At 40.2% G+C, this 18,650-nt stretch overlaps 2 protein-coding genes across 3 annotated transcripts; one reads left to right on the forward strand and one right to left on the reverse strand.

Annotated features, from left to right (window-relative positions):
• Positions 1 to 1,595: 1,595 nt before the first annotated feature.
• On the forward strand, positions 1,596 to 7,339 carry LOC132983681 (tyrosine-protein phosphatase non-receptor type substrate 1-like). Its single transcript, XM_061050102.1, has 6 exons — positions 1,596 to 1,851; positions 2,714 to 3,028; positions 3,943 to 4,359; positions 6,853 to 6,939; positions 7,022 to 7,065; positions 7,237 to 7,339. Exons 1-5 carry the CDS (start codon positions 1,797 to 1,799, stop codon positions 7,051 to 7,053), a joined length of 906 nt encoding a protein of 301 aa, XP_060906085.1. The 5' UTR covers positions 1,596 to 1,796; the 3' UTR covers positions 7,054 to 7,065; positions 7,237 to 7,339.
• A 1,961-nt stretch (positions 7,340 to 9,300) lies between these two features.
• LOC132983682 (free fatty acid receptor 2-like) lies at positions 9,301 to 12,649 on the reverse strand. Of its 2 annotated transcripts, none has more exons than XM_061050104.1 (3): positions 11,972 to 12,649; positions 9,836 to 11,354; positions 9,301 to 9,757 (listed from the first exon to the last, which is right to left on the reverse strand). In XM_061050104.1, exon 2 carries the CDS (start codon positions 11,123 to 11,125, stop codon positions 10,118 to 10,120), a length of 1,008 nt encoding a protein of 335 aa, XP_060906087.1. In that variant the 5' UTR covers positions 11,126 to 11,354; positions 11,972 to 12,649; the 3' UTR covers positions 9,301 to 9,757; positions 9,836 to 10,117. The 2 variants fall into 2 exon arrangements, with proteins under 2 accessions (XP_060906087.1, XP_060906086.1); XM_061050103.1 differs by having other exon boundaries at positions 9,836 to 11,357.
• Between the last annotated feature and the right edge of the window lie 6,001 nt (positions 12,650 to 18,650).

Below are 18,650 nucleotides of genomic sequence, written 5' to 3' on the forward strand. Positions count from 1 at the left end.
TGACTTGTTTGGCTTTCAAGCTCTCCCAACGCTGCACTCTCTTAATTTAAATGATAATCTGCAGAAAAATATGTCTCTATTGGTCAACTTGGGTCACATCTATCACTCATTAAATTTTCATAAGGCAAGATAATTGGTAACATAATGTCACTTTATGTCAATGCAATCACAGCATTTTTAACACTGATTCCCTTTGAAATTTAAAATTCAGAACAACACATTTGAGGCAGACTTTTCCCATTAAGTTGTTTCTGTGTATTTACTAAAGAAAAGAGAGAGGCCGTGTTCCTAAGAAAACTGACACTAATCCTTTAGCATTTACAGCCCTAAGTCTACTAATTTGTATAGCTAAGTTGGTTGAAGCATGCTGTAGTGAAGAGGCGGACGTTCTCATTGGCTTGTTGCTGACTGTCAACTATACTCTCTCCCCAACAGTGGGGCCCCACGCAAGACATATTTGGGCGGCCCTACAACCTGCATTTATCACCATTATGTCTGCCATTGTCCTGACGCTTACTCTGCTTCCTCTTTCTTCCTGTTACATTTTCCTTGGTTGACTTTCATTGACAAACTTTGGTTTTCACAACAATAGTGCATGCAACGCTTAGAAAGGCAATGAGAGTGAGTGATGTCAGGTGGGGCCCCCTTAGGGAGGTTTCCTACTGTCATTGCAAAATTTGCGCATTTTGGGCGGCTGCAGTGGTTTCAAGATTGTGAGCCCTCAGGGGCCCCTTACTGGTCTGGGGCCCCAAGCAGTTGCCTGCCTTGCCTGTTGACAAGCAGCACCTTTGCTCCCCAAAATATGTGTTGTCTCGCTTTAGCCGTCCAATCAAATAAATGCAAAATCACCCACGAAAAACGATTTAAAAAACAATACCATTGCAGTACATACTCTCTAAATAAAAGTCACAATATTCAGCATTTACTAGTTACTTATTAGCATTAGAAGTTATCCCATTCATAAACACTCATATGCTGCCGACCAAGCAGAGGAAGCAATTCGACAACAGACTCTACCAATTGAGCCACAGCCGACCCTATAATAGCACTTATAATTCCCTTACTCTACTTGACCTAGTCTATTGCTAATAGATACTTAATTAAGAGTTTTCCCTCAATATCCTCCTAATTACTGCTTATTGATAGTAAGTTAGGAAGTTGTTTTACATGAATTATTCTCTTAATATGCTTTTGTTTACTTCTACCTTATAAGGGCCAAACTAAGCAAAGCATATTAAGATCATAATTCACTAACAACTTTCTTACTTACTATCAATAATTAATTAGGAGGGTCTTATTGGCAAACTCTTAGCTAATGACCTATTAGCTGTAGATTATGTTCATATAGTAATAATTAGCTAGCATGCTACTAATTAGCATGCTTTTAAGCAAAACCCACACCTAAGTTAATGGTGAATATTTTTAACTTCAAATTAAATCCAAATCTTATAAATCCAACTGATTTGTTGATCTGAATAGCACCTCTGTAGAGGAGAACTTGTGGAGTTCTAGTTTCAGAACTTGCTTACTCGTGCACTGTGGTTTCTGTCCGCACACAGACAAGGCCTATTTCTTTACCAAGACACTGACATCTGTAGTTTTTTTTTTACCCCACGAACATTGTCTGAGCTGAAGAATGACCTGTTAATGAACCATCTCCTCTAACCATAGAGTGCAGCAACCCAAAACAACAAGCTGACACCATCACATTTTAAAACATAGCTGGCTTGAGACCTGAGAAACGCCTGAGAAATAATTTCACCTCTCAGGCTCGGAGCAGGGGGAACAGCAGCAGCATGGAAAATCTGTCTCGACTGGTTCTGCTTCTTCTGTTTGCTGGCCAAACACCAGGTCAGTCTGAAATCGAGTCAGTGGGTTTAAAACATGTGTTGGCTTTGTTTAAACTGTCACCCAAAGCCCATTTATAAGAATTTAATGTTCTCTGTTACGATTTTTACCTTCCATTTTTTCAATTTTAAAAACTTGACTCTTATATTCTTCTTCTTCTATATTCTTATATAACTTTTTTTAAATATATATTTATACATAATAACTCTAATTTACCATGTTTAAAAAAAATCTATGTTAATGCTCTGAGAAACAGCATTAAGAGACATTCTACTTAAAAAATGGTTGAAATAGTGCAAAGATAACTCTCTTCTGCGCCTACTTTATTGAATAAAAGTAGATGTAAAGATGCAACCTACATAGTACATTGGGAGAATCATTTCAGAATTCCTCTTTGTCATCTGCAATCCAATTGCAAGCGACTGAGTGTTTTGCTTATCTTATCTGCAGTATTTCATCATCATCACACTTAATAATCACTTCATCACACTTAGCTAGACGAGCAGTCGCTCCAATCAAACAATCATTCCAAAGCTTTTGAAATCTTTTGTGTCGTACGTGTCTGCATTACAAAGAAAGAGTCTTTATGAAGTGCATTTGTTGCTTGGAGAAGTTTATCACATTGTGAGCCATTCGATAAAGATACGATTCATTGCAAAAATTATTCTAAATTGATTTCCAATTTTCCGCTTCTGGTTTGTTTGAGTTTTCCGTCTCATCGTCTCTGTCTGGGAATCCTCGCTCTGGGCTGTCATGCAGGCATACTATACGCACTTTTAAAGTATTTGTAGTCGACCCGCAGGACCTGCTCTGCACTTTTAAAAGTTCCTTGTATGACACATTGCATTAATGGCTCTGTCTTTAGCCCTGACAGCGACCCCGGAGGGACTGGGGGTGAGACAGAATCCTCCCTCTCTCAGTGTGATGCGCGGTGAAACGGCAAAACTGTTCTGTCATTTCAAAGTTGAATCCCTCAAGTATGGGGTTCAGTGGTTCAAAATGAAGCCGGGGAAGCAGCTCATCGCAAAGTCATCCAGGCACATCGTGGTGGAGGAGGATCAAACCTCCTCCCTGGAGATCTCTGAGGTAGCACCGGAGGATTCTGGGTGGTATTACTGCGAGGTGAACGTTCTGCAGAAGGACCCAGCGATGGGCAACGGCACCAGGCTGCTCGTCTTGGGTGAGAAACAAATTGCTTGCATCAGAAATTCATTAGGGTTTGCCCTGCTTGCGCAATGTTTCAATGCTGGTAATTAAATCTCATTTGTATCTTCTGTGCTCCAGAGCCACAACGTTTAGTTTGAGTCCACTCGATACAAGCTGCTGGTGTACACCATGCATCACCATGAAAGAAAAGGAGGGCCCAACTCGATCCATAAAAATTCAAGACATGTGAAATTCCCTCCGAGTTCATCTTTTTGCCTGAGCAGTTTCATGACAGATCTAGAAATAATCACCCCGGCACCATGCACAGTGCCTTGTATCGATCTTGCCTAGGGAATTGAAACTGGCCAGAAAACAAGGCAGGGAGGGATGGCCAAATTATTATGTGGAGATCCTTCATGCGAAAGAAAAGCGTCCCTTTGATTTTCTCCAAATGCAAAGTTGCTTCCACTAAATGACAATTGATATTCAATGTTTAAAATCCATTTTAACTCTTGAGGGCTTTAATAATCAAAGTAAAACATTGAATTGCTTTTTCTGTGTTGTGGGTAAAACCTGGAGAAATAGAACTACAATGGTGATCGCTGGGACATTTTTAAATGACACCAGAAATGTAAGTCTGTCCTGTAGGACCTGGATGGTCTGGATGCTTGGTATAAGATGAGCAGGTCTGTTATGAATTTCAGCTTGAGACCATTTAGTGCTTTATATACTAGAAGTAACATTCTAAAATATATCCATCGACTCCCAGGAAGCCAGTGTAGAGACCTGAGGACTGGTGTTATGTGTCTTGGTGTAGGTGCAGGACTCTGGCTGAAGCGTTCTGGATGAGCTGCAGTTGTCTGAAGGATTTTTAGTTCAATCTGTAAAAACATTTTCACTTTAATTTTCTGAATTGTTGTCTTTTAAAAAAATATTTTTTCCTGCCAGGACCACCTTCTGCTCCCAAAATTTACCTCCAGGTCCCGCCAGACCCTCTGACTGGTAAGTGGGCTCTCGTCTGTCTCACTGGGGGATTCCACCCCAGCGTGCTCACCCTCACCTGGACCTACCAGAGCACAGCAGCCACTATCGATCACCTGTCAGTCACCAACTGCACCCTCCCTGCCACGAGCGCTCAGAGAAACATTTCTGAAGGAGCCCTGCTGTCTGTGTGGTTGGTGAACTCCATGCCTCCGAGCCAGCCAAAATGTTTCCAAGTGATGGACAACCACAGCCAGGAAGTTTTCCTCTTCAGTGTGTTTTTCCTCCCAATGAAACACTCTTTGGCCACAGGCATCACCTTCACGTGTGGGGTGCACGACCATCCTGCTCTGAGCACGGCTCTGACTGCCTCCTTCACTTGGGGTAAATAACTTCAATAACTTCACTTCAAATTAAAAATCATTTTTTTACAGGATAAATCTGTAAAGCAGGCACCAGAGCTACAGCTTGTAGAATCCTAAAAATCATATTCATGTTATGTCCATTACTTTTAAATATTTATTTTTTTTTTTTCTTCAGTCAGTTTGGTGTGACAGATGGCTCCAAATATTATGAAACCCTCTGTTTGCTCTGGAGAAGATGCCTGTCAGACGAATGAATCATGACTGTGAAAAATATACAGCAAGTCATTTAAATTTGAAGACATAAAATAGATCCAACTTTGACCCAGAATCTGAACAGGTTTTAAACTGCTGAGTTTCCTTGTCAGGTTCCTACCATAGATTGTATACTAATTCACATAGACTCTGTGGCATTGCTTATCAGTACATCGATGTCACAGGTTGCTGGAGGAACAAGGAACTGGACCCAGTTGCAGACAGCCTCAACAAAAATGTGATTTATTTGAACAGGCAAACAAAGACCTTACTTTCTTATCAGAGTCTGAATTCCAAAAACAGGGAGAAACACAAAGTCACTAGAGCTCAGAAAAATTCACAAGACGCCGTAGACAAGGTTTGACATATTACAAGCTGACAACAAGAAGGAAGGAACACTGAGAGTAAATAGACACAGGAGTAATAAGACACAGCTGAGACCAACGACCAAGGTGAAGACAATCAGGGCAATCACAATGGAGGGAAGCTTGACAAAGGGAGGAAGTAAGGTAAGACAAGAAACACCAGGGACAAGAACTACAAAATAAAACAGGAAATACTAAAGAATAAACTAGGATATACATTAAAGTAAAAAAAAAAACAAAAAAAAAAACAAGAGGGAAACAAGCAACACCAGGGAAGAATGAGACAAAATAAAACAAAAAGGAAATCTAAACTCTGAAAATATACAAAACTAAACAAGAGCAAATCATGACAAGCGACTTTCTTTTTAAAGCATTTAGTTCAGGAAGGTATCGAACTTGTCCACTGATCCCCCACATCTCCAGAGGCTGAGGTGAACGTCACGGACAGGATAACTTAACGCTCCAGTAAGGAGTTTTTAATAGGTCATGAAAACAATCTGAAATTGAAACAGATGTCTCTAAGTCAGTGGTTCTCAACTCGTCTAGCCTCAGAACATATACCACAAACTCCTCCCACAAAAACCCTGACCCAAATTTCAGATATTTTTCAACCAATCAGATTTGTTTCATGCTGAATTGTGCAATTTTTGCAGGTTGCAGCTTGACTGAAACCCGCTTCGCGACCCACCTTACCTTTGGGTCCCATCCACTCGTTGAGAATCAGAGCTCTAAATGACATTAAATGTCTGTTAATGCTTCTGCAGGGGAGATGTCAGACGAGGAGATTAACAGCGTTCTGCCAAAACAGCGTTTTTTATATTTTCTTGTGCGTAAATTCATGATGAGAGAAATGTTTCACGAGCTAACAGAGAGCTAACAAATGTGTCTATACAGAGTGTAACTTTAAGCTTTAGATTGCAGTTAGTGAGTTTAGTATTACAGCACATTGTCACATTTAAAGTACACAGAAACAGTTGCTAGCCTCAGCAGAGAATTAACATATTTACAGGAGTCACAAGGCAACATTAGTGATTGTTTTGGTACATTGGACAATCGATCAGCATCTGACAGTCCAATGATTACTTTCTTTTTAGCTGCGCTCGTAAAATGTTAACACAGAGAATGTGTTCTCCGTGTCTGTCTGGTGATTGGTGCTGGTTTGTTGCTAACTGAGTAAACCTGATGAAACCTGAAACCTACTGAAAGATTCTGAAAATCTCTGTAGATCTGAGGGGAAAAGCACAGAATTTTATATAATTCTGTGTTGGTTTATCACTACAGGTGACCTTATTCACACTGCACATAGTTAACTGATGAATTATTGATGTAAAAACACTGACTGGTGCAAGTTTTTATGTACACAGGTTTGTACCGTACTGACGTAGCTCCTGTGGTGATAAACCAAAATATTCTCAGCGCTCTTCTATTCCTCGGAAGTTCTCCAACTTCCATTCACCTAACTTGTTTGTGTAGCGTGGACATACTTTCACTTTAACTTCTGGAACAGCCAGAAACGGTTTCAAATAAAAAAAAATCAAAAATTCCACATATCTAAAGTAACTTTCTTTTAAATAAAAGTCTGACGGAGCTCAGGGACGGCAGGGCCTCACACACACCACAAGTCTCCTCATCAGAGTCTGCCCTACTTGACTGTTAATGTGGGTCAGACATCGATCATTCCAAGGCAACAGATTGTCTGCAATGCTGCATACTTGAACAAATTAATGATTTTCCCAATCAATGTTTAAACACCTCTCCTCCCAGGGAGGAGGCAATGTCCATCAACCAAAGCCAGTTCAACCCTCCTGATTTAATCCTGTCGAGCTCAATAAGACGATAAGTCGGTGCTAATCAGTGTTAGCCTTTCTTTCTTTTTTTTTTGCTCTACTTTCCAGACGCTTCCCCGAACGAACTGATTTTACACTTGAATATTCTCAAGATGTGCTTCCTCTCAGCGGTGACAGTTGTGTTTGTAATGGAAGGTGAGTGAGTTAACTTCTCAGCAAGAATTTCAGAAAGTCATTAAAATACAAGACTTCATTTATATGATCTTGATCTCAACAGGAGTCAAACATTGCTGCCTGCAGGGAAAATAATGTCAATGCCATGTGAGTTGATATAATATTCCTCTCTGACTTTGGTAAACACAACCTGCACGCACACACACACGTGTACACACTCATGCAGGGCTGTTATTATTATTGCCTTATCCTTGTTACCTATCACACATTATTAGTGAAAAGTCAACACTGACGCAACAACCAATTATTGTCTTCCAGGAACTACAGAATGAAAAAGCAGACAAACAAAAAGAAGGACGGGTGGGTGTTCAGTGTGACTCATCTCGGCACCAACTTTTGACAAACAACATCAAAACAAATCAAGTCTGAAAAAATTATGAATTCTAACTTTAGAGCAAATATTGTACATAATTCTCTCTCCAATAGTTGATATTTTAAAGTTCTTGCCTCTGTGTTTTCCTCAGTGTTCACAGACGTTATACTGTGTTTCCCCTGAAGGCTTATTTAAATTATATAGCCATCACTACCCATAAACTCCCACGTCATTCATGAATGGATGTTAATCAATGCAGCCACTAGAGGGCGCCACTCAGAGTCAAAAGTTTGCTGCCGTCCAACTGACATTCAGTTCCAATCTGATCTGTGCCCAGGCAAGATAACATCATATTATAGTACATAACCAGTCTGTCCTGAAAACCTTCCAACCATTTTCCAAAGTATTCTTATTCCTTGTATTTCGCTGGTCTTGCTTGGGCTGTTGGCTACACTGCTCGACACTGCCCCCAAGATTTCCAGTGGTGTTGCAATGTTTGGTCTGTATCCGTAAGCCCCAAGAAACACACCAACATACGGACAAAATGAGCGAGAACAAGCAGAAGGCTAATGGAAAGACAACCTCCGCTGTAGAAAAAATAAAGCCAATGCTGAAGTGCAAAAGACTGCAGTTCCTTGAGTGTCCACTTGAAGCTGCCTCCAAAAGACCCAGAAGTCCGATACACACCCCATATTAAAATGTACATTTTTGTGTTTACAGGCTGGAACAAAAATGTATTTGAGTTTGAATAGTTCTTGTTATTTTCAGCAGACATTGTACAGAAGGTGAATTTTTTTTTTTCAACTCATCCGATTTGATATTATGAAGGAGTGTAATTCATAATAAGGGGCGTGGCTTTTATGACTGATGGGTGTATTGTAGCTGTTTGTCAGGAAGCTTAAGGTCCGCCCTCGCTCTTGGCCTGTTACTAGTTTGGCCAAAAGAAAGTTTGAGACAGCATTTCCAATAGGGGGAGTCCTATCAATGAACTTCAAAAGTCTGCCTCAGAAACCAACGGGTGATGTCACTGAGTCTTTGTCCATGTATATACAGTGTATCTGTATCTGTATGCGCAATAAAACCTATAAACGATAAACCAGCCTTAACATGATGCAATGCTCACATCGTTCTTCACACCAAAGCTGTTTATCTCTTTATCTCTGTTGGTTTGCTGACTATCGTCTTTTTTTGGGGGGATTTTCTCATTGTGTCATTGGCTGGTAGTCAGCACATCTTAAGTCATTCACTCAGGTCTGTGTGTCAAAATGAATGCTTCACGCATGATCCACCTGTCAAACAAGAGACAGTGATCAGTACAACCTCCGCATAGACCTAATCCTCACCAAACAGGATTACAGCCGATGCCGCCGCTTGCCTGTGAGATAGCATTGTTTATGTGTGCGCTGCGTGGGGCGAGATCTAGATTCACGTGTTGGAGGAAGTTTATTTTAAATGTTATGGCCGCCCACACATGCCAGCAATGCAAAATACAGTCAGTAATAATGAATAAGATTAAGAATGGTGTATGACCAGACAAGTGATGTCAAAATCCTGCTTTTTTTAACGCAATATACTGTCTGTTCTCTCACTTATTTTTTTTATTTCTGAACTCCTTTAAGACTTTCATTATACATACATATAACGCTATGATCTAAATTCATGTATTGCCGAGAATATTTACATGCAGTGTTTATGTTTGTCACTCTCGCTTTCAAAAACAAATTAGTCCTCCTCCTCAGACAAACACACACACACACACACACACACATACACACACTCACACAAACGCCATCACCTGTTGCCCATACCAAACAGACTTCTTAGCAATAAGTTAAATAAATGTGTTGTGTGATTTGTTAAAAGAAATTGTTTATCTGTGGTTTGTCTTTGTCTTCTGTCATTTCCTCCTCACACACACACTCTCACACACACACACACACACACACACACACACACACACACACACACACACACAATGTCTTCCTTTACAAAATAACCAGAGCCGTAAATTATGTAAAATAAATCTTTATGATGTTTCTGTATGAAAATACTTGTACCTTACATAATTAAAACCCCTCTTAGCTCTACTAAATAACACACAAGCAGTCATACATATATTCATATGTGTATTCAATGATATATGCACATGTTAATAATCAAATCACATTATTTACATACTGTTTAAATTACAATCTGCACGAGAAAGGCCACAGCTGTGTATGCAAAACTAAACACACATGTTACAGAAATACAGAAAACTGCATACCAGCTGGATTTGTTTTCATTACAGCTGTTCAGTTCCAGCACACATGACACACTTTTTGCATCCTTTGGACACTTCAGCATCTTTTTTTCTCCCTCACAACATCTGACACATAATGAGCAGAGTATATGAACAGAAACATTTCCTGTTAAAGCTGCGGGCTCTGTGTCTTGTTGCTTAGAGGTGACATCTGAGGATGTTGCCTTTTTTTTTTCTTTCTTTTTTTGGCATCTCTGCAGCGAATCACTTATGAAGACGTCGCGAAATCTTGCAGTATGTACAGTATGTTAGCGATACTCTTCATTTAAATGTGTGACACTTCAAAGTCTCTGTGGCTTCTTTCGCAACACTCCTTAGAAATCGCAGAGACCTGCTTCGAGAGGCTGAACATCCCCTATCTGGTTTCCAAATAGGACGCTCATCAGACAAGCTGCACTGTATACATCATGCCAAGTCACTATCTGACATGTACAAACAAACACGTGGCATTAATTTCCTGCTTCCAGGGATGAAGAAATAACAAATTAGTGCAAGCAGCTGCTCACAGCTTCCTTTCAGTCAGCTTAGATAGTATTGATCTCTTCTTGTTTGTGTTCCTTATCTTTTGCAGGCTTGTTAATCCCCCCACACATGCCCCCCAGCGTGAGACAGGACAAGCACCTGTTAAGGCGACTCTTAACCCCTTTCATCACACTCCCCACGTTTCCCCTCACAGCAGAGGACGAGAGGTAGAAAATAAGAGGGTCTAGACAGGCGTTAAAGGTGCTGCACAGAAGGGCCTGGTCCCTCCAGTCTGGACTTTCCCACTTTATGAATCCAACAATGTGTGAGACGTTGTAGGGGCCGAAACACAAAGCGAACACCAGCAGCGTTCCCAAAGCCATGCCGATGGCTCTCAGTCGCCTGCGCCTGTCAATGTGATTCAGCTTGGACAGGATTCTGATGAAGTTGATGTAGCAGTAGCTGCTGATCAGGAAAGGGATGCAGAAAAGAACAATGCAGAGCTCAAGTCGCACAGGCAGGAGGACGTCCAGCTGAGCCTGTGTGAAGTTCTCATAGCACACCTGGTTGTCCGCAGGGGGAGAGCTACCGTTGGCACTGTGGGTTGAGGTGTCATTCTGAGGGCCGATAAAGGGCACGATAAACACGATGCTGAGGTGGAGGATTGTGAAAATCCAGAAAAAGATGCTGGCAGCTGTAGCGTAAACCGGCCGCCGCTTTAGGGAGTGCTGGATGGGAAACGCCACGCCCAGGTAGCGCTCTACGCTGACAGCAGTGAGGAAGAAGGTGCTGTTGTAGATGGTCATGTAGAAGATGAAACCAGAGAGGGGACACAGGACGTACGGCAAATCCCAGACAAAGTCGTTCACCACTTCATGCATCTTGAAGGGCAGGAAGAGGAGGAAGAGGAGGTCGGAGATGGTCAGGTTGAGGAGCAGGATGTCTATGGGCGACGGTTTCTGCCTCACTTTCTTGCAGAAGGTGTAGAAGGCGAGGACGTTTGCGGGGAAGCCCAGCACGAAGGTGATGACGTAGACGGACAGACACAGGCCAGTGTGGCACTGCTGCATGGTGGCCCTCAGTTAACAGTCACTTAGTGGGAGACGGAGATGTGTCAAATGATGTCCTCTTCTCTGGTGGAGGGAAGCACAGGGATGTTTGATCCGTCAGGCAGTCAGAGCCGCAGGAGACGGTGGCGTCTTGCTGGGTCGGCGGTCTGGAACAAACCCGGTGAGACAACGTGGTTTTCCTGTCCCCGCGATAAACCAATGCTCATCGCTTCCTCGAGGGTTTTGAGCTCTGCTGATAAGAGAGAATGGAAAGAGATTACCACACCGCGCAGCAGAGAATTTCAACCTACTGTCCCTTTGACACTTGGTTTAAGGTCGGCTGCCATGTGCTTTAAAGTAACATAAATATTGGGGGAGAAAAAGGAGGAAAAGATCAAACTCAATTTCCTTTTTCGCTTAATTTTCTACTTTGGCGTTCATTCTGGAGCCGAATTATCTCTTAATGAGGTGACAGTATTTTTTGGACCTGAACATGAGTTTGTATACAAACCATAACACTGTGTTATTGCTGTCTCGGTGTCGTAAATACAGTATGATGAGGCTTTTATCATTAACTCCCAGCTCCTGTTCTCAGATTAAACATAAACACTGGACACGTTTTGAAATGATGACCCTCGTAAACATAATGACTTAACCACATCAGGGAAATGAGTGCGTCGAAGCTTATGCTGGCACAGTTTCACAACAAGCTTTTTTAACATCAAAGCAGTATCTGCATCTTACTCCTGCACTTCGTTTTAAAGGAAATACAAAAACAAAAACCTGAATGAATTAAGGGGAACCAAAAAGACTCAAACACAGAGGCTATCTAAGTAATTCAGATACCGAGAAAAGCTAGTTTCTTACCTTTTATGTCACGCTCTGCATCACTCAATAGTAGAGGTGTGTGACAGAAGCTCGTCTCTTATAGAGAAAGTAGGAGGAAGTTTTCTTTCTGCCCGCCAGAGGAATGTGACGAAACAAAAGAAGTTTCTCCGATTTACGGAACTTGAAGACTTCCTCGTTGTCTTCAGAGTTGGTTCGTAACCTCACAATTTTCATATTTTATTATGTCGTAAAAGGGCCCCCATTGACAACAAAAAAAAAAAAGCAGAAGTAATTGTGGCTAAGTCTTTTCCACCGCGTGTGTCTTGGCACACCTGAATGTGGTGACTGCTCAACTGTTTTATTTGATGTCCTCTGCTCTGCAGCCCTCAGCGTCTGCCACGTCTCTTCTGTTTACATGATAATCTAAACACCAAGCGCAGACAATGGAAATTATTATCCGCAGATACTGCCGCAATTTATCACCTCCCGCTCGCAAACCAGGGTTTCCCTGGTAACAACTGGCCTTTTTTGCAATATGAGCGATGCAGGCGGCCACTGACAGAAGGTCATTTAATCATCTTTAGTTATCCATGCCTACTTATCCACAGACACCTCGCTATTACGAGAGCAGAAGAATGAGATGACCTGTTCTCAGAGTAGTCCCTCTCTTCTCAATGTGTGCTGAGGGCAGCAGGGCAATGCTTTAAGATTAGCCAAACACAAGCCAGCTGTTTGGATAGCTATACAATGCACACAATAATAAAAAAATAAAAAAATGGATGACATGTGGTTTCATTCAGAGGAGACTCATGTGACTGCCCATTGTGAGGTCACATCTTCAGCAAACAGAAAAAAAAGACCCGGGGATGTGAGAGATCAGGGTCTGTTTTGAATTTATAGTTCTCACATCAGCGGAGCTGTGACGAGTTTGTGTTGAAGTAGTGACATGCAGGTAGTCATGGATAATTTCACAAAGTGAGAGAAGTGAGCTTTTGAAGGTGTAGGAGGACTTTTGAAGTCGCTTAATGTATGTAAATCACTCCGAGGCATTTTTCACCGGAAAGTTTAGTCCTCAAACACTTGATTCTCATGTGAGAGTTTTTGGATATTTTGTTACATTGAGAGAGGTGGAAGAGGACACACATGTTTACCGTAGTAGAAGTACGGGGACTCTTGTGAATTAAAGGGAGACATTTTTTTTACTGAATATAAAAGAAGGACTGGCTCTACTGTAAAAAAAAAATTAAGTAGCTCTCAGAAGTAAGTCTGTATGATATGTGGAAAACAAGCAAAGTAAGAAAAAAGTGTTAAATATTGCAACAACCACATGCAGTATGAGAAATACAAAAATATTTGCTTTTAGCTATATCTAAAAGTATCCATGTCTATCTGCAGTTTTTCATTTTTAAACATTACATGAGTTTACAACATGTCCCTCCTGAATCAAAAAGAAATCCCAAAATGTTTTGTTTTTTTCACCACTAATTCTGCACCAATGTGAGCGAAGCGGAAAGCTGATTCGCTGACTGCATCAAAATGGCTAACAGCATGTCCACTGTACTCAGACCCAACAGGTAAAACGTTCCCTCGCTTAGTGAGAAGGTCGGTCGGAATTTGAATTGCAAATGTTCATATGGCGATAAGGGTGAAACTCTGAAAGAGTTTCATTGAGCGTCACATTTGGAAGGCTTTCAAACTGAATAATGAACAGTAACTTTTCTTCTTACTGAATTATCAGTCACAGTTACTGCTATTAAAAAGTAACTGAGTTCCTAACTTAGTTACTGCATTATAAAAGTAAGTAGTTACTTGGGAAAGTAACTTTAGTGTTCAATTTCTTTTTGCTTCTATCCTAATATCAATGTTCATTATATTTAGTGTTGCTTGGGTCGTGTGAGAGGAAACAAATGGTAAATGAACAATTAGCCATTTTTAATATGTCGTTTTTTTGTTTTTTTTTTACTTATTTGTTCTCCGAAGGCAACAGACTCAACAGTCGATATGAAGCATGTCATCAACAACATACCTTACAATAAGTCCTGGCTTTACAGATCGTGGAACTAGTGGTGATTTCAAATCAAGTCGACTGTTTGGATTTAGTGTCTCCTCCTTTGTCTGCAGAGTTAACGTGAGCTGGGTATCCAGTGTTTGCAGCACCGGGCTCTCTGACAACCAGTTAAGTAATAGTAAATGGTTGTTCAGCTTGGTGCTTTGTGGGATTAGAACAACTAATCTTGGCGGTGGACACAAAGTTTTCCCTCCTGCACATAGACTACAACTCACCACTACAATCTGGTCGTTTAACTCGAGCAGGGAAAAATGATATTTGTATCTCCAAGACAGAAAGCTCACGCCTGACAGACTCACTGTCACTCACAGATGTTACATTCACTCAGCGCCTCTTCCCTGCGATCTAGTTTACCTCTGTTGTCTGTTTTGTTTTGATTCCTTAACTTTGGTTTCATTGTTGGGTGTTCTGCACTTATATGTGAGCCAAGGACCTTCATTATGTAATACGGTCTCATTCATTCAGGAAGAACAGCGTTATTGTTCAAAAACCACAATGCACAATGATGCAAAACAACAATAGTCGGTATCATTTCCCGTCAAATCAGGCAAAGCTAAACATAAAGCCTAATTTGAAAATGTTCAGGGTTAAAGTAAAGTAGTACATTGTCAGAAAAAATGCTAACTTTAGTGAAACAGAGATAGAACAGTTAGAAGAAAAAATCCTCCTTAAAGACAGGAACAAAGTATTTGCACTTCTTATCCCTCGTTATGACTTAAATATTTGTTCCCTCTTCCGTGTCAGTAACTTAGTTTCCCCTTTGTTGGAGCCAAAATGTGGGTTTATTTAGTGTCATTCTATTTTCTTTGGTCGCACGTGTGGGCCCTCTACTGGGCTCCAGGTGAGATGGGACAGGTGATTGAATTAATGAGTGCCAGCCTGTCGGGGTTATAACATCTAAACCGGATTTTTTGGTTTTGTTTATCGACGTAGTGGGTCGTTATATGTTCCTTTATTGATATTATTAATGTTTAAGATAAATGAATTGAAATATCCAAATCACAACAACAATGGACAGTGTTAATGTCTTCGAGCTGAGCACGCGTCCCAAAATAGAAAATGTTGGAGTTTCAACTATGCACTCATGTCTGAAGTCTTCAAATGTGTGTTTCACACATAAATTAAGACAACCAGGCTGTATTACGCAAGCTGGTGTGTTCCACTGCGACAGCCGGTTTTACAGAATGACGACAGGGATTTTCTAAGATGCCGTGTGCGGCGTGTTGATATTTCATCACTACGGGACGAATCGCTTCTGTAATCAGCAAAAGACCATTCACCCCTTTGGCAAGAGACAGAGGAGCAAATCTAAAGAGAAAAGTAGACGAGGTCCCTTTTGCACTTTCACATTCCATATTTTACTTTAGCTTATCTTCTAAAATGATATCAGAGGCAGAGTGGGATTTTTCCTGTTAGTCTATTAAGGTTGTCTGCGAAAGGAAAAATCTTTTACATAAAGCTGATTGTGTAATACAGAGCAGTCGAGGCTGTATCATTGAATATTTCCTTGTTCATTAAATAGCTCTGCAAGAAAGAAATATTAGTGTGAGGAGGGAAGAAAGAGGTGCAGCACAACTGTGGCGTGAAAATGAAACAATTCAGCTGAATTTTCTTTAATTATAATTCACAACAATAATATATAGCTGCATTTCCCAACCAGGTTTCAAAAGTGTGTTTTTTTTTGTTTTTTTTTTCATATGCATTCAAAATCCACATTATACGTTTGTCAATTGTATGAGTTATTGAGGCACAAATACAATAAGAAACAAATGGTTAACATCTGAGTTTTGTCTGGTTCAGACATGACAACGACTGGTGAGTTTTTGTCTTGTTGTTTTGGTAAAAATATATTTTTTTGCTATGAGCTTATCCATGCTTTGCTGAAATCCTCTTACATATTTTTCTTTGATTTAAGTCTATGCTAACTATTGATTTAAATAAAGACAAATACCCCTGTCTACTGGGTAAAAGTCCTGTTTTATTCACCCCATTTAGTCATTCTGACCTGCCCACATTGCAAACTGTGCAGCTCCTTATTTTGGACACCTGACATGCAGAGTATTAAGATGTCTCAGCTTTCTAAACAAATCAATGGTAAGGAATGGCACATCACCAGCTCAGCCTAATCTGAGCCGAACATGCTGGCATACTCGGTAAAATCAAATGGCCACTCACGTAGGAGTCCAGTCCTGCTCAAGGTTTCTGCTTGTTAAAGGGTGTCATTTTTTTTTTTTTTTTTGTATGAGAAGTGTTTTGGTTTTCACTTGTACTATGTTTTTGTAGTGCAAGTTGTTCATCAGAATGACGTATGGTAGAAAAGCAGCCTTTAACAAGAGCTATCACGCAACCTGTGATAATGACAGCCCGGCTCCCATTGGTGGTAATCTTGAGGAGAATTTATTGATCTTTATAAACAGATATCTGAGGGTAAGTCCTGCTAACAATCCATACTTTATTTAAAATTTTTAAATTATTTTCAACATGATGCTGTTATTTTGGCAAATTTAAGAACCATTTATTGCATGTAAATCACACAAAATAATTGTTTGTTTTTTTTCAGGCTCAGAAGTAAGCCACAGTGGAGCCTCTGTGCAACTTACTATTTACAGTTAAACCGAGACTCATCAGAAACAGATTAACCGGTGCTCCTCCGTATAATGAAACAAAATGGTAAATGGACTTCAGCTTCTAGCACTTTTCTAGTCTTCTGACTACTCATAGCGCTTTTACACCTCAGGTCACATCTACACATTCACATATTGATGGCAGGTTTATATGTAAAGTGTCCATCAGAAGTCACTAATACACATTCATACGTCATCGACAATGGGTTAAGTGTCTTGCCCAAGGACACAACAGACATGTGGCTGCAGGGGATCGATTCCCCAACATTCTGGTTAGGAGACGACTGATTCTACCAACTGAGCCGCCCAATAAACCATGGCGATGATGGGTTTTTTCAGACATAACTGAGTTTTGGTGTGCCTTTAAACTGAACAAATGCCTCTCAAGTTGATTATTTTGACCATAATCAAAGCAGTGCATGGTAAAAGAAATCTAAGCTGTAAGTCGTTTGATGCGGCTACACTAGAGGGCCTAAAAAGTTCGCCATCGTTCACAGGTTAAAAGAGGCATTTGTATCGTAATCAAATTGTAGTCGATTGGTTCTGACATTGTAGAAGGGTATAGTCAAACTGCTTCATATATCCAGTGTGTAAAGTCTAAAGTCTTGTTATTCTTACTCCACTGGATAAGTACAGACAGGCGGTTTGAAATACACAGCTTGAAAAACTAATCCTGGTTGAAAAATACAGACTTCTCTTACTGACTTTTCGCTGGCATGGAATCCAAATATATATATATTTTTTAAGTCTGCAAACATTGGAACTAGCCTATAAAATATTAACCGTACTGTATATTTTATTTCTTCTCATTTTTTCAACAGGATATACACTCCTCAAGGTTGCCAAGGCCCTAAAATTCGCTGAAAAAAAATCTGAAAACATGGTCCTTGGTGTCCTGAGTGATGAGTTCAAAGCTGAGGAAGAGAAATGGTAGACTTTTCCTCGACTGCGAGAGAACCAGCAAAACGACATTTGGTTTGAAAATGTCATGGCTATTATAATCCGAGAAAAGTGAAGAAATAATAAGTCATCATCATAGAGCAAGAAGGTCCTACTGGGGATGTGAGATCAACAAAACATGTTGGAGGCTTTATAAAGAGAGACCACTGATCACTTCCTGTTTAAAAATGTGTTTTAAGCACACCCATAATAATCTCCTCACCTTTCACCAGACTCTTTATCTTCACCATGACACTGAAGGCTTCCTGAACTAAACAAAGCACACATTTAATTACATTATGACATTTGCCCTGCTTGTTTTTGTGCATATACCTGACCAAATTTCAACTAAAACAGATTCTCCTTTCAACAGTGAGGTCAGAAAACACTTATATGTGTTGTTTAAAAGAACCTTAACATTTTCATTGAAAGGCTTCTGATTAAACCTTGAAGTTGTTGTTGCAGTTATAGTAGAAGTAGTTGCATTAGTAGTTGTAGGGCACTGCATGGGGGCATTTATGAGTCATATGGAAACAAATATTGCTGATCCATTCTTCCTGGTGTGTTGTGTTTGCTTATTCACACAGTAAAAACACTGGCACAGGTTGCAGGCAGGTGTAGCACGTACAGTGAAGTGGTGGACAAAGTACACACAGTTCAGTACTTGAGTCAAACTATAGATAATGCTTGTCAAGCATTACCCTAATACAAATGAAAATTGCTCAGTCGGATTATTTCTTGAGTTAAAGTAATGGAGAATATTTGCTTTTAAAAATGTTTAAATATTTAAATTACTAAGTTTCCTATTTTCACAATCCTAGAGTCAAGGACACAAAGGTTTACATTCTGCTTTGTCATGTTTGTTAACTGACTTCAGAGCAAAAGTAGTGAATAATCAGAACATTCATAGAAATGTAGTGGAGTCAAAAGAACAATATATATTTCAAATGTCTTTCAACCCCTAAACATTATACTCAAGTATAGATTCACAAAAATGTACTTAAGGACAGTACTTAAGTCAATTGACTTTGGTACTGTCCGTGGTTTATGTGTCAGAGGAAAATAGGGGCTTTTTCTAGCCATGTCA

The sequence above is a fragment of the Labrus mixtus genome, chromosome 11, assembly GCF_963584025.1.
Source record: "Labrus mixtus chromosome 11, fLabMix1.1, whole genome shotgun sequence".
Taxonomy (NCBI): Eukaryota; Metazoa; Chordata; class Actinopteri; order Labriformes; family Labridae; genus Labrus; species Labrus mixtus.

Bases quoted from the DNA above. Each gene is read 5' to 3' on its own strand.
- LOC132983681 (XM_061050102.1), top strand. From the start codon at position 1,797: ATGGAAAATCTGTCTCGACTGGTTCTGCTTCTTCTGTTTGCTGGCCAA. The intron at 4,360-6,852 runs GTAAATAACTTC...TCTACTTTCCAG, and splicing joins GACTGCCTCCTTCACTTGGG to ACGCTTCCCCGAACGAACTG. The intron at 6,940-7,021 runs GTGAGTGAGTTA...TGATCTCAACAG, and splicing joins AGTTGTGTTTGTAATGGAAG to GAGTCAAACATTGCTGCCTG.
- LOC132983682 (XM_061050104.1), bottom strand. From the start codon at position 11,125: ATGCAGCAGTGCCACACTGGCCTGTGTCTGTCCGTCTACGTCATCACC.